Source organism: Gymnoscopelus braueri, assembly GCF_963280865.1.
Source record: "Gymnoscopelus braueri genome assembly, chromosome: 12".
In the NCBI taxonomy this organism is placed as follows: Eukaryota; Metazoa; Chordata; class Actinopteri; order Myctophiformes; family Myctophidae; genus Gymnoscopelus; species Gymnoscopelus braueri.
Window position 1 is genome coordinate 54,731,892 of NC_137614.1, and position 16,960 is coordinate 54,748,851.

At 39.6% G+C, this 16,960-nt stretch overlaps 1 protein-coding gene across 1 annotated transcript in view; it reads left to right on the forward strand.

Moving 5' to 3' along the window:
• LOC308096685 (FERM domain-containing protein 4B-like) overlaps positions 1 to 16,960 on the forward strand; it is a gene marked incomplete at its 5' end in the record, with an annotated part of 57,805 nt that overhangs the window by 28,676 nt on the left and 12,169 nt on the right. The window contains 9 exons of the mRNA XM_080444100.1: positions 1,216 to 1,302; positions 5,109 to 5,212; positions 6,744 to 6,882; positions 8,541 to 8,676; positions 9,018 to 9,151; positions 10,492 to 10,608; positions 11,098 to 11,326; positions 12,773 to 12,829; positions 13,965 to 14,109. Of these exons, the coding sequence (XP_080300226.1) occupies positions 1,216 to 1,302; positions 5,109 to 5,212; positions 6,744 to 6,882; positions 8,541 to 8,676; positions 9,018 to 9,151; positions 10,492 to 10,608; positions 11,098 to 11,326; positions 12,773 to 12,829; positions 13,965 to 14,109 (1,148 nt within the window). The remainder of the gene's footprint in view (positions 1 to 1,215; positions 1,303 to 5,108; positions 5,213 to 6,743; positions 6,883 to 8,540; positions 8,677 to 9,017; positions 9,152 to 10,491; positions 10,609 to 11,097; positions 11,327 to 12,772; positions 12,830 to 13,964; positions 14,110 to 16,960) is intronic.

Genomic DNA, 16,960 nt, shown 5'->3' on the forward strand with positions numbered 1-16,960 from the left:
ACTATCATAATAAAAACCATTACTATGAGGTTATGGTATGTATAATATATATATATATATAGACTATACTATATGTATATACTGTACTATACTGTACTGTACTGTACTGTCATAATAAAAACCATTACTACCAGGTGAAGGTAGGTTCTCTGCTCTTAATGTTTTAGACAAGTGGTTCTGAAAGTGCGGTCTAGGGACCCCCAGGTGTCCTTGTGGGGGTTCCAGGGGGTCTTGGGGGGGGAGGGGGGGAGTTAATATAGCATCACATTCAATTTAACCTCTTTAACCCTTTATACATCAGATATTTGAAAATAGCAGATCTACAAGCCCTGCTATTTAGTTTTTACATTTTAACAACAAAACATTTAGAACCAACCATAGTACAGCAACTTGCTATGGGCCTGGTCTTCAAGATACACCAGAACATTGGGATCCCCCTGTATTTGTCAAAATACTTCCAAAATGTTAATGAAGTCCATGATCATAACACCAGAGGCAGCTCCACAAATCATGTTCAACCCAGATTTGGCTCAACTAAGGGAATGAACTCGTTCTCATGCTATCATCAAAAATGTGGAATGCCCTACCAAAAGGAGTAAAGGAGTGTAAAACCCTACTCACTTTCAAAACTGCCCTAAAGATACACCTTCAGGAGGCTGCAATTCGAAAATGGCCCCTGTCCAAGTCTTAACCTACCCCCCCTACCCCCCCCCCCCTTTTCATTTTCTTCTTTTGTGTATATATTTTTTCACTCTTCATACCATGTAAGCTGATTGTATGACATTATGTATAGTAGTGTGTATATCTGTCTGTCTCTTATATGTCATCATGATTTGTGTGCATGGGGATCTCATCTTAAACAAGCTTAGTGCTTTATGAGTCTTCCAGTTCAGTAGACCTTGTATTGTGAATTTTTACTTCCATGTACTGTTATTCTTATGTCTTACTAAATAAAAGTACATCAATCATCAATCAATCAATGTTTTTGTTAGCGTGAAACTCCTTTGCTTAGTTCGATTTTGATAGGATAATGTGCTTTTATTTTGATAGGACAATGTGATTTTATTTTGATAGGACAATGTGCTTTTATTGTGTTAGAACAATGTGCTTTTATTTTGATATTACATGTGCTTTTATTTTTGATAGAAAACTGCTTTTATTTTGATAGGACAATGTGCTTTTATTTTGATAGAACATGTGCTTTTATTTTGACAGGACAAGCAGGGCATGCCATGGTGGTTGGGGATCAGCTATAAAGGAATCGGACAATATGATCTACAAGATAAACTGAAACCTAGGAAGGTAAATATTATTGATAAATATTATAATAAATATGATCTACAAGATAAACTGAAACCTAGGAAGGTAAATATTATAATATATTAATTATGACACACTATGGTTTACAGGACAAACTGAAACCCAGGACGGTAAACATTTTTAATAAATATTATAATAAATACATTATAACACAATATGATCTACAAGATAAACTGAAACCTTTAGGTAAATATTATTGATAAATATTATAATAAATATGATCTACAGGATAAACTAAAACCCAGGAAGGTAAACATTATTAATACATTAATTGTCTATTTAGAGGTATTCCAACATATTCCAACAAAAACATGACTTTCTATCCAATGTGAGATCAGTTCAACTTTGTTTATGTTGTGAGCTTGTAGATCCACTGTCTTTACTGTAGGGCTCAAGTGGTTCACATGTCTGAAAAAACGTGTGTGTGCGTGCACTCATAGCATGATGACTCAGGTGTGTGTGTGTGTGTGTGTGTGTGTGTGTGTGTGTGTGTGTGTGTGTGTGTGTGTGTGTGTGTGTGTGTGTGTGTGTGTGTGTGTGTGTGTGTGTGTGTGTGTGTGTGTGTGTGTGTGTGTGTGTGTGTGTGTGTGCGTGCGTGCGCACTCATAGCATGATGACTCATAGAGGTGTGTGTGTGTGTGATGGTGTCACAGCTGTATTCTGTCAGTAAGGGTAAAACATGAAGCTGGGTTTGTGTAGCCTGAGGCTACAGCACCCTGTCCCTGAGGTGAGGCTACAGCACCCTGTTCCTGAGGTGAGGCTACAGCACCCTGTTCCTGAGGTGAGGCTACAGCACCCTGTCCCTGAGGTGAGGCTACAGCACCCTGTTCCTGAGGTGCTGTAGGGCTACAGCACCCTGTCCCTGAGGTGCTGTAGAAGTTCCAAAGGTTTGGCCATCATGAAACCTTGTCTAGCGTGTCTGACTGTCTACATATTGTGACACTTTGACATTCATTCTTTTATGTATTTTTAGTTATAATACCTGAGGTGTTATAATAACTGAGGTGTGAACCAGCTGGTCTAGTTTGTTGATGAGAGAAACACCCAAAGTCACTCATCTGTCACCTTTAATACTGTCATGTTTGTGTTCTCTAGAGAGGACTGTAAACATGGAGGTGATTTATTATAAATACTGTCATGTTATTATAAATACTGTCACGTTTAAACAGATAAACAATAATTGAGTGAATGTTTGTGTAATTAAAATGTCACCAGTCTGAGCAGTGGGCTGTCAATCACTTCATTGTGGGGATCAGAGGAGGGCGGGAGGTTGTGATGTCACAGGGAGGCGGGACTAAGGAGGCAGGGTAAGGAGATAGGAGACAGGGTAAGGAGACATCAGAGGTAGAATTGGGTGTTCTCCAGAGTTCTTGTAGCGTGAACAGACATGCACCGAAAATATGTCTGTGTGTGTGTGTGTGTGTGTGTGTGTGTGTGTGTGTGTGTGTGTGTGTGTGTGTGTGTGTGTGTGTGTGTGTGTGTGTGTGTGTGTGTGTGTGTGTGTGTGTGTGTGTGTGTGTGTCAGTGTAACATCGGACGGAGTGTTACATATGTGTTTCTGTGGAGCAATAAGTAAGACGCTTCATGTGGTTAAAATAAACACCAACAGGACGTGAGAAACATCAACTGGTAAGATTTAAACCCACAGGATCAATGATCTGTTGTAATACAGATCTACTGTAGATACATGTTGTAATACAGATCTACTGTAGATACATGTTGTAATACAGATCTACTGTAGATACATGTTGTAATACAAATCTAGTGTCTATTTTATCTATGTGTTCTATGTGTTTTAGTTTTTTTTTGCTCTAAACATTTCCAAATTACTTGTAATTAAGTGTTAGTTTCAATATTATGTTAAAGGGTAAGTGATTTTTTAGTTTTTGTTAAAAAGGTTAAAGTACTATATTTTGATAGTAATCATTGCTACAGAGTGTTTGTTGGGTCACATGGTCTCTCCAGCTCTTTAGTAAACACAATATAGTACATTTTCAGGTAGGTGACAACATTTGAGCCAATCAGGAGAGAGCACTGAAAATGCATTTTCTGTTTAATAAAGAGCTGGAGAGACATGGAGACTCCTTATATGGACATATGGACAGGACACTCTATAGTAACGAGCACTATCAGAACATAGACCCATTTTGCAATTATTTTAATAATTGCAAATTATTATTTTAATAATTGCAAATCCCTTACCCTACCTTAAGTAGGTGGTGTTAAACTTACGTACGTGTTTTAGCCCTAATACTAATATTCTATATTCTTATAATTGCATGATTATTACGATCACACAAACATGTTGATTTAAAACATGTCTATGTTATACAATAATACAATGGTGGACATACATACAGGGCACAGGAATAGCAGTGTATTGTGGACCTGTAAAAATATAATGTAATAATAATGATAATAATAATATGTAATAATAATAATAATCTAATGTAATAATAATATAATGGTGGACATACATACAGTGTATTGTGGACCTGTAATATTATAAAAGGGCTCCATTTATTCACTCCTTTGAGTTAAATGAACACTGAGCATTTTACTGTGTATAAAACATAGACTAGTGTTTCTCATCACAAAGCTTCTAGTGACTGATCCTCCTCACTGTGACTCACACAACACACTATAACACACTATAACACACTATAACACACTATAGTGACTGATCCTCCTCACTGTGACTCACACAACACCTGGTGTCTGTAGAGAAGTACTGCACTTAAAATGGTTCAATACAGAAAATCATTGATATTTTGTCATTTTGTACTTTTTAAATAGTAATATATTTTTCAAAGCAAGTACTCCAGTACTTTAACTCAAGTACAAATGTGCCAGAGCAACTTTCACTTAGTTTAGTAATAATATTTTACCAGGACTATTTATACTCTGACTCAAGTACTTGAGTACTTTGTCACAGAACATCTGGTGGTGGTGGGGGGGGGGGGGGGTGAGACATTGGTGCAAACACCTGGATGTTTTATATCTTCTCCTGTACGGTGGCATATCCTCTGACTCCTACACACATGCAGAGCTGGCATTGTGCCAGTCAGCCCAGGACACTGTATAATATAATAATGACAGCTCATGTTTCTGTCTGATGGTTTTATCTGCCTGTGGTGTTTGTGAGGTGATTTATTTAATGTCAGTCATGTGTGTTAGTAACACACATTAGACACACACACACACACACACACACACACACACACACACACACACACACACACACACACACACACACACACACACACACACACACACACACAGTGGAGAGACTAAGGTAACACAGTGTTACTTCAGTCTCACCACAGCAATGTGACTCATGATGAAAACTATTCCACTCTTCTACAGTTCTGTGTGTGTGTGTGTGTGTGTGTGTGTGTGTGTGTGTGTGTGTGTGTGTGTGTGTGTGTGTGTGTGTGTGTGTGTGTGTGTGTGTGTGTGTGTGTGTGTGTGTGTGTGTGTGTGTGTGTGTGTGTGTGTGTGTGTGTGTGTGTGTGTGTGTGTGTGTGCGCGTGCGTGCGTGCGTGCGTGCGTGCGTGCGTGCGTGCGTGTTGATCAGTGGATCTCCTCTGGTGTTGGTGTGGGTGTTTGTCACTCTTTTGCATTTCTTGTCTCATCAGCTCTACCAGTGGAAACAGTTAGAGAATCTTTACTATAATAATAATAATGATAATAATATCATCTTGTCTCCTCAGCTCTACCAGTGGAAACAGTTAGAGAATCTTTACTATAATGATGATAATGATAATAATATCATCTTGTCTCCTCAGCTCTACCAGTGGAAACAGTTAGAGAATCTTTACTTCAGGGAGAAGAAGTTTGCGGTCGAGGTCAACGACCCACACAGGTCAGTAGAGGTCAACGACCCACACAGGTTAAAGCTTTATTAGTGTTAATGTATTACTTTATGATTGTGCCTTTATTAATATGAATGTTGTTGAGTTCTGTTGTATCTCTGTTGTTTAAACCCTATAGACGTATTTATTAATATGAATGTTGTATCTCTGTTGTTTAAACCCTATAGACGTATTTATTAATATGAATGTTGTATCTCTGTTGTTTAAACCCTATAGACTTATTTATTAATATGAATGTTGTATCTCTGTTGTTTAAACCCTATAGACTTATTTATTAATATGAATGTTGTATCTCTGTTGTTTAAACCCTATAGACTTATTTATTAATATGAATGTTGTATCTCTGTTGTTTAAACCCTATAGACTTATTTATTAATATGAATGTTGTATCTCTGTTGTTTAAACCCTATAGACGTATTTATTAATATGAATGTTGTATCTCTGTTGTTTAAACCCTATAGACGTATTTATTAATATGAATGTTGTATCTCTGTTGTTTAAACCCTATAGACTTATTTATTAATATGAATGTTGTATCTCTGTTGTTTAAACCCTATAGACTTATTTATTAATATGAATGTTGTATCTGTGTTGTTTAAACCCTATAGACTTATTTATTAATATGAATGTTGTATCTCTGTTGTTTAAACCCTATAGACGTATTTATTAATATGAATGTTGTATCTCTGTTGTTTAAACCCTATAGACTTATTTATTAATATGAATGTTGTATCTCTGTTGTTTAAACCCTATAGACTTATTTATTAATATGAATGTTGTATCTCTGTTGTTTAAACCCTATAGACTTAGCCCACCCAATCACAACGCCTTGTGAAAGTGTGTAGATATGCTAATATGTATTTGTTACTCAGTGTGTAGATATAGTGTATCTACATATATATATATGTATAGTGTATATATAGTGTATGTAGTGTGTGTAGATAAAGTGTGTAGATATGCTAATATGTATTTGTTACTCAGTCAACCAAAGATGTAAATCACATCTTCGTCATTTTGAATATTAGTTTGTTTGTGTTTGTGTTAGGAACCAAATGGACCCTTATGGGTCTGAACCAACACTCTGATAGGAACCAAATGGACCCTTATGGGTCTGTACCAACGCTCTGATAGTTAGGAACCAAATGGACCCTTATGGGTCTGAACCAACACTCTGATAGGAACCAAATGGACCCTTATGGGTCTGTACCAACGCTCTGATAGTTAGGAACCAAATGGACCCTTATGGGTCTGATACCAACACTGTGATAGTTATGAACCAAATGGACCCTTATGGGTCCCAGAGATCAAAATGGGGGTCCATGACATGAACATGTTTGCGAACTACTGACTTCATGTAAGCGGACCTTTCTTTTTTAACCAATAGGAGGGCTGTAACCAAGCGGACCTTTGTTTTTTAACCAATAGGAGGGCTGTAACCAAGCGGACCTTTGTTTTTTAACCAATAGGAGGGCTGTAACCAAGCGGACCTTTGTTTTTTAACCAATAGGAGGGCTGTAACCAAGCGGACCTTTGTTTTTTAACCAATAGGAGGGCTGTAACCAAGCGGACCTTTGGGCAGACAGGGCTGCTCATCCACACCTGGTACGCCAGTCATTCTCACATCAAAACCATCTGGGTGATGGCTATCAGTCAGCATCAGTTCTACCTGGACAGGAAACAATGCAAAGTAAGACACTCATATAACCTCATATAACCTCATATAAACCTCATAGAACCTCATAGAACCTCATATAACCTCATATAACCTCATATAAACCTCATAGAACCTCATAGAACCTCATATAAACCTCATAGAACCTCATATAACCTCATATAACCTCATATAAACCTCATATAACCTCATATAACCTCATATAAACCTCATAACCTCATAGAACCTCATAGAACCTCATATAACCTCATATAACCTCATAGAACCTCATATAAACCTCATAGAACCTCATAACCTCATAGAACCTCATAGAACCTCATAGAACCTCATATAAACCTCATATAACCTCATTTAATAATTTTATGTCAAATATATTTAAAGGTTGGGCATACCTGGGGGGGGGGGGGGACTGACAGGTTCATGAGCTCCGGCACCAAATAATTTACAAATTTGAGCCAAATATCAAACTTTCTAGATATCTGGAAACGCTACGGAAGGCATCGCCGAGCCCTATTATCATGGCTGGTTCTTCTCGCAGAGTCTTTCACACAGCGAGCAAAACCTCGGCGAGCAGCGCCCGATCTTGCGTCAGCTCGGGGGTTTGTCGGCGAACGCCAAAAAAGGTCCCCGACCGCATAATCGAACCAAATATCTTGCAGGGTGTTCTAGCCTTTAAAGCACCATTACACTAAGACAGACCTCTGTGGATAGCTTTAAAGCACCATTACACTAAGACAGCCTCTGTGGATAGCTTTAAAGCACCATTACACCTACGACAGACCTCTGTGGATAGCTTTAAAGCACCATTACACTAAGACAGCCTCTGTGGATAGCTTTAAAGCATCATTACACTAAGACAGGCAGCCTCTAATAGTTTTAAAGCACCATTACACTAAGACAGGCAGCCTCTAATAGTTTTAAAGCACCATTACACTAAGACAGACAGCCTCTAATAGTTTTAAAGCATCATTACACTAAGACAGACAGCCTCTAATAGTTTTAAAGCACCATTACACTAAGACAGACAGCCTCTAATAGTTTTAAAGCATGATTCATTACACTAAGACAGACAGCCTCTAATAGTTTTAAAGCACCATTACACTAAGACAGACAGCCTCTAATAGTTTTAAAGCACCATTACACTAAGACAGACAGCCTCTAATAGTTTTAAAGCATCATTACACTAAGACAGACAGCCTCTAATAGTTTTAAAGCATCATTAAACTAAGACAGGCAGCCTCTAATAGTTTTAAAGCATCATTACACTAAGACAGACAGCCTCTAATAGTTTTAAAGCACCATTACACTAAGACAGACAGCCTCTAATAGTTTTAAAGCATCATTACACTAAGACAGACAGCCTCTAATAGTTTTAAAGCACCATTACACTAAGACAGACAGCCTCTAATAGTTTTAAAGCACCATTACACTAAGACAGACAGCCTCTAATAGTTTTAAAGCACCATTACACTAAGACAGGCAGCCTCTAATAGTTTTAAAGCACCATTACACTAAGACAGGCAGCCTCTAATAGTTTTAAAGCACGGCTCAACATCTACAAATCTCAGTAGAGCCTGCATAGAGCCTGTTGTATCTTGGTCCTTTAAACTAGACCACAGACCATGTCCTTCAGGGTAATCTATAGATCTCACAGACCATGTCCTTGTCTTCAGGGTAAACTAGCGTCAGTGAGGAGCGTGGAGGACATGGCAGCAGATCTCACAGACCATGGAGGATCCAGGTCAACTCGTCTAGATGTGATGAAGAGCAACGTGATCACAGCCAGCAACGGAAGCCTGGTCTCTACAGGTCAGTGTGTGTTACTGCACCCAGCTGGTGGTGGAAAGTAACTAAGTACATTTACTCAAGTACTGTACTTAAGTACAATTTTGACATTTACCATTTTATGAACTTACTGTAGAGTTGGTCTAATATTTTATAATATTTATATCATGGCACAGCTACTGTGAATTTGAATTGGAACATACACTGAAGTTTCATTTCTAAATATACACTGTGTGTGTGTGTGTGTGTGTGTGTGTGTGTGTGTGTGTGTGTGTGTGTGTGTGTGTGTGTGTGTGTGTGTGTGTGTGTGTGTGTGTGTGTGTGTGTGTGTGTGTGTGTGTGTGTGTGTGTGTGTGTGTGTGTAGGTTCTGCAGACTCTGAGGCCAACGATGAGCAGAAGAAGGAGAAGATCTCTGAGCTGAGGAAGAAAGAACAGGAGATCCAAGGAGTTCTGAACAAAAAGACTAAAGAGCTGAAAAAGATTTGCCTGAGAGAGGCGGTGAGCATCATATAATAATAATAATAATAATAATAATAATGTATTATTATTAACAGTCACCACACTAGACTCTAACAATTAAAAATGTAGGCATTTTGCAGACTCTTAATCTAGAGCATTTACAGTTAGCAAAGCAAACAGGAGGTAATACGACAATAGAAATAGTCATCTATATGATCATAGGTAAACCAAGAACCTAGCATCACTCTAAAAAAAACTATAATCTGTACATTGAAACTATACAAACTACAGGATGCCAGATCTATGACCTCTACAATGACCTGCCATCAGTCTACATAACATGCACCTAAATAACATGTTAACCTTTGACCTGCCATCAGTCTACACAACATGCATCTAAATAACATGTTAACCTTTGACCTGCCATCAGTCTACATAACATGCATCTAAATAACATGTTAACCTTTGACCTGCCATCAGTCTACATAACATGCATCTAAATAACATTTTAACCTTTGCATAAACCTCTAAGGTCCTCAAGGCTGTAGGTCAAAGGTGAGGCTGTAGGTCAAAGGTGTAGCACTTGACCTACACATTACCAAACTGAAACCAAACAGTGAATCAGTAAAGAACAGAACACAGACCCTAGTGTCCCTGTTCTGGGCATGATGGCAGGTCAAAGGTCAAACAGTGAATCAGTAAAGAACAGAACACAGACCCTAGTGTCCCTGTTCTGGGCATGATAGGCCAACAGTTGAAAAAATAGCTGATCTACAAGCTCACAATGTGTCACCATGTGGAGCGTTGTGAGATTGTACATTAATTACATCTGCTATTTTAGATGATAATGTGTTATAATGTTAGATAACAGGACATAGTTTTATAATGTTAGATAACAGGACATAGTTTTATAACGTTACATAACAGGACATAGTTTTATAATGTTAGATAACAGGACATAGGTTTATAATAATGTGTTATAACGTTACATAACAGGACATAGTTTTATAACGTTACATAACAGGACATAGTTTTATAATGTTAGATAACAGGACATAGTTTTATAACGTTACATAACAGGACATAGTTTTATAATGTTAGATAACAGGACATAGGTTTATAATAATGTGTTATAACGTTACATAACAGGACATAGTTTTATAACGTTACATAACAGGACATAGTTTTATAATGTTAGATAACAGGACATCGTTTTATAACGTTACATAACAGGACATAGTTTTATAATGTTAGATAACAGGACATAGTTTTATAATGTTAGATAACAGGACATAGTTTTATAACGTTACATAACAGGACATAGTTTTATAATGTTAGATAACAGGACATAGGTTTATAATAATGTGTTTTCCTTCCAGGAGCTGACAGGCAAACTGCCTAAAGAATATCCTCTGTCTTCAGGAGAGCGCCCCCCTCAGGTCAGACGACGTGTCGGGACCACCTTTAAGTTAGACGAGCTGTTCCCATACAATGAGGTCTGTGATCTCTCTCTCTCTCTCTCTCTCTCTCTCTCACTCACTCACTCACTCACTCACTCACTCACTCACTCACTCACTCACTCACTCACTCACTCACTCACTCACTCACACACATATCTTCTAGGATCCATATACCTTTATTCTCTATATACTATGATTAATATCTTTATTATGTATCTTCTAGGACCCATACCTGTGTTCTCTATGATTCATGTATTATGTATTTTCTAGGACCCGTACCTGTGTTCTTTATGATTCATATATGTATTATGTATCTTCTAGGATCCGTACCTGTGTTCTTTATGATTCATATAGTTATTATGTATCTTCTAGGATCCATACCTGTGTTCTTTATGATTCATATAGTTATTATGTATCTTCTAGGATCCATACCTGTGTTCTTTATGATTCATATATGTATTATGTATCTTCTAGGATCCGTACCTGTGTTCTTTATGATTCATATAGTTATTATGTATCTTCTAGGATCCATACCTGCGTAACTTAGAGAGCAGGTTCGCTCTCCAGAGGAAGATCGTAGAAGCTGCTAAGAAACTCGCCAACGAGGCGGACATTTGTAAAACGGTGAAGAAGAAGCGGAGACGGAACTGTCTGGACTCCATGACGACGTTACAACACATCGAGAACCAGATGAACGCCTATCGCATCAAACAGGGAAAGAAGCCGACCCAGAGAGCTTCAGTCATCATCGCAGGTACATTAAATGAACACCTATCACATCAAACAGGTACATTAAATGAACACCTATCACATCAAACAGGTACATTAAATGAACACCTATCACATCAAACAGGTACATTAAATGAACACCGACCTATCACATCAAACAGGTACATTAAATGAACACCTATCACATCAAACAGGTACATTAAATGAACACCTATCACATCAAACAGGTACATTAAATGAACACCTATCACATCAAACAGGTACATTAAATGAACACCTATCACATCAAACAGGTACATTAAATGAACACCTATCACATCAAACAGGTACATTAAATGAACACCTATCACATCAAACAGGTACATTAAATGAACACCTATCACATCCATCGTTGCCAGATGGGAAATTTTCAATTATTGTACCGGAGGCTTAAAATTATCGTATTTGAAAGAAAACTATCGTACACAGCCAAAAAAGACAAAACACAGGTAGATGTAAATATGTAATTTCACAAACAAATTGCATAATTATCCAAGAAACAACCTTGTTTGAGTCTCCTACGAGATATAAACGCATCACATGCTGCATGTAAGCAGGCAACTTCCTGGACGTTACACAAATAAAAGCCTGAAACTGGAAACTGACGCGACCAGTGGTTTGAATGCCTCCAAGTACAGATATAGGGTCAGATTTACTGATTTACCCACTTATTTTGAAAAGCCCAACCAGATCGGGAATCAGCAGCCAGGGAATTTAGTAAATTCACACACTTATTTGAATATGGCGAAATTATCGTACATTTAGGCATTTCGGGAATTATTGATCATCGTACAGAGAGACTTTAGAAATCAGAGAGAGAAAATCCTGCCATGGATCACTGGAGTGGATTTTTCAGTTAAAACTTTTAATACACGTTTGAAGGACCATGATAAATACTTTGAATGTGTTTTAAAACTGAATGTCATGAAACCTTTAAGTACATACAGTAGATGTCATTTCCTGTATTGTTGTGCATTTTATTGCCCAAAAATCAGGAGAAATTCAGGAGACATTTCCCTTCAGAAGAAGCAGACAGGGTCAATATTCAGGAGATCCTGATCAAATCACAAGAATCAAACAGGGAAGATTAAATGAGCGCCTATAGAATCAAACAGGGGAAAGTAAATGAGCGCCTATAGAATCAAACAGGGCAAGAAGTCAACCCAGAGAGCTTCGTGATCGCTACATAATGTCTGTTGACACCATTGGCAGCCATCTGTTGGCAGCCATTTTGTTCTTACTTGTTTGTTTCTTTGTGCTGCTTCCTGTGAGCTGGTTGGTTCTTTGTGCTGCTTCCTGTGAGCTGGTTGGTTCTTTGTGCTGCTTCCTGTGAGCTGGTTGGTTCTTTGTGCTGCTTCCTGTGAGCTGGTTGGTTCTTTATGCTGCTTCCTGTGAGCTGGTTGGTTATGTGTGATTTCTCTTCTTCTTCCAGATGAACTGGGCCGTTCAGACTGTAGTTCTGTCTCCAGTCTACCACTAGAGGACGATGGTGAGTCACACCTTTTTAAACACTTAACGTCCAACATGTCACATGACCAAAATAGTCGATCTACAAGCTAGTAGATCTATTGTTTTGCTGTGCAACACTGGCTGTTAACGTGTCATAATACTAACTTATAACCACATGCCCAGAATAGGAAGGAAAGGGTTCATCCTACATATAATTTAAGGAATGTCTGTCTGTCTGTCTGTCTGTCTGTCTGTCTGTCTGTCTGTCTGTCTGTCTGTCTGTCTGTCTGTCTGTCTGAAGTGCTTGGTTCTCCTCAGTGGCTGAAGCAATTGCAAACATTCAAACATTCAAACCAATAAATCAATAACCTGATCAAACATTCAAACCAATAAATCAATAACCTGATCAAACATTAAAACCAATAAATCAATAACCTGATCAAACATTAAAACCAATAAATCAATAACCTGATCAAACATGAACTCACTGTTACACACCAAGCAAACACACTCTTATTCCACTGGTTACACAATAAATGGAAACCTGACCTTCACTAACATGTACACACTGACACACATAAGTAACACACAGTGTGTAGGAACATGTTTACATGTTGCCTGGCAACTGGCCACACCCACTGCATTGTGGGAACTATGTGTACTGTGTGATATGTACGAAATATCACTCCACATGAGTCACACAGTGGTAGAGTAAATGTACTCAGACAGTAAATGTACTCAGACAGTAAATGTACTTGGTTCATTTCCTCACACGGTAGTAGAGTATATACATGTATATACATGTCTAACAGCATACCATGGTATATGCTACAGTATTTCAAGGTATTAAATATATTTTAAAAATGTTAACTGTCAGTGTATCATTTTCTGCTTGGTTTTTCCTTAAAAGGATCAGCTAAATGCTGATTAACTGTAAGCTGATGTTAGATCATTTCCCACATTACTTCACATTCATTTGTCTCTGTCATGTTAGGTACTGAATGCAGGCGCGGAAATCCCGGTGGGGGAGGTTGTCCTCCCCTAGCTTCAGATTGCCCCCCCCCCCCCCCCCCCCCCCCCAAGTCATTTAGTTAGTTTAGTAAATAATTATGTTTTTGATAGTAAATCAGTCAATCAGGCCATTTTTTAATGTAATAAATGTACTCTATGTTTAGATGACTCGGACAGGGACCAGAGACCTCGGTCCCGGTCCGTCCAGGGCTCTGCGTCTCCTCAGCTCAGCCCCCCTCACAGCCCCCCCATGGTGGGGACAGAGTATGACCCTCCTAAAGACAACCACCTTCACAGACACCTGGGCAGGTGAGTCACCCACAGAAACACACACTGACAGACGCACACTGACTACACAGAAACACACACTGACAGACACACACTGACTACACAGAAACACACACTGACAGACACACACTGACTACACAGAAACACACACTGACAGACACACACTGACTACACAGAAACACACACTGACAGACACACACTGACTACACAGAAACACACACTGACTACACAGAAACACACACTGACAGACACACACTGACTACACAGAAACACACACTGACAGACAGACACACACTGACTACACAGAAACACACACTGACAGACACACACTGACTACACAGAAACACACACTGACAGACAGACACACACTGACTACACAGAAACACACACTGACAGACACACACTGACTACACAGAAACACACACTGACAGACACACACTGACTACACAGAAACACACACTGACAGACACACACTGACTACACAGAAACACACACTGACAGACACACACTGACTACACAGAAACACACACTGACAGACAGACACACACTGACTACACAGAAACACACACTGACAGACACACACTGACTACACAGAAACACACACTGACAGACACACACTGACTACACAGAAACACACACTGACAGACACACACTGACTACACAGAAACACACACTGACAGACAGACACACACTGACTACACAGAAACACACACTGACAGACACACACTGACTACACAGAAACACACACTGACTACACAGAAACACACACTGACAGACACACACTGACTACACAGAAACACACACTGACAGACGCACACTGACTACACAGAAACACACACTGACAGATACACACTGACTACACAGAAACACACACTGACTACACAGAAACACACACTGACAGACACACACTGACTACACAGAAACACACACTGACAGACGCACACTGACTACACAGAAACACACACTGACAGACGCACACTGACTACACAGAAACACACACTGACAGACGCACACTGACTACACAGAAACACACACTGACAGACACACACTGACTACACAGAAACACACACTGACAGACACACACTGACTACACAGAAACACACACTGACAGACACACACTGACTACACAGAAACACACACTGACAGACACACACTGACTACACAGAAATACACACTGACAGACACACACTGACTACACAGAAACACACACTGACAGACACACACTGACTACACAGAAACACACACTGACAGACACACACTGACTACACAGAAACACACACTGACAGACACACACTGACTACACAGAAACACACACTGACAGACACACACTGACTACACAGAAACACACACTGACAGACACACACTGACTACACAGAAATACACACTGACAGACACACACTGACTACACAGAAACACACACTGACAGACAGACACACACTGACTACACAGAAACACACACTGACAGACACACACTGACTACACAGAAACACACACTGACAGACACACACTGACTACACAGAAACACACACTGACAGACACACACTGACTACACAGAAACACACACTGACAGACAGACACACACTGACTACACAGAAACACACACTGACAGACACACACTGACTACACAGAAACACACACTGACTACACAGAAACACACACTGACAGACACACACTGACTACACAGAAACACACACTGACAGACGCACACTGACTACACAGAAACACACACTGACAGATACACACTGACTACACAGAAACACACACTGACTACACAGAAACACACACTGACAGACACACACTGACTACACAGAAACACACACTGACAGACGCACACTGACTACACAGAAACACACACTGACAGACGCACACTGACTACACAGAAACACACACTGACAGACGCACACTGACTACACAGAAACACACACTGACAGACACACACTGACTACACAGAAACACACACTGACAGACACACACTGACTACACAGAAACACACACTGACAGACACACACTGACTACACAGAAACACACACTGACAGACACACACTGACTACACAGAAATACACACTGACAGACACACACTGACTACACAGAAACACACACTGACAGACACACACTGACTACACAGAAACACACACTGACAGACACACACTGACTACACAGAAACACACACTGACAGACACACACTGACTACACAGAAACACACACTGACAGACACACACTGACTACACAGAAACACACACTGACAGACACACACTGACTACACAGAAATACACACTGACAGACACACACTGACTACACAGAAACACACACTGACAGACACACACTGACTACACAGAAACACACACTGACTACACAGAAACACACACTGACAGACACACACTGACTACACAGAAACACACACTGACAGACAGACACACACTGACTACACAGAAACACACACTGACAGACACACACTGACTACACAGAAACACACACTGACAGACAGACACACACTGACTACACAGAAACACACACTGACAGACACACACTGACTACACAGAAACACACACTGACAGACACACACTGACTACACAGAAACACACACTGACAGACACACACTGACTACACAGAAACACACACTGACAGACACACACTGACTACACAGAAACACACACTGACAGACAGACACACACTGACTACACAGAAACACACACTGACAGACACACACTGACTACACAGAAACACACACTGACAGACACACACTGACTACACAGAAACACACACTGACAGACACACACTGACTACACAGAAACACACACTGACAGACAGACACACACTGACTACACAGAAACACACACTGACAGACACACACTGACTACACAGAAACACACAC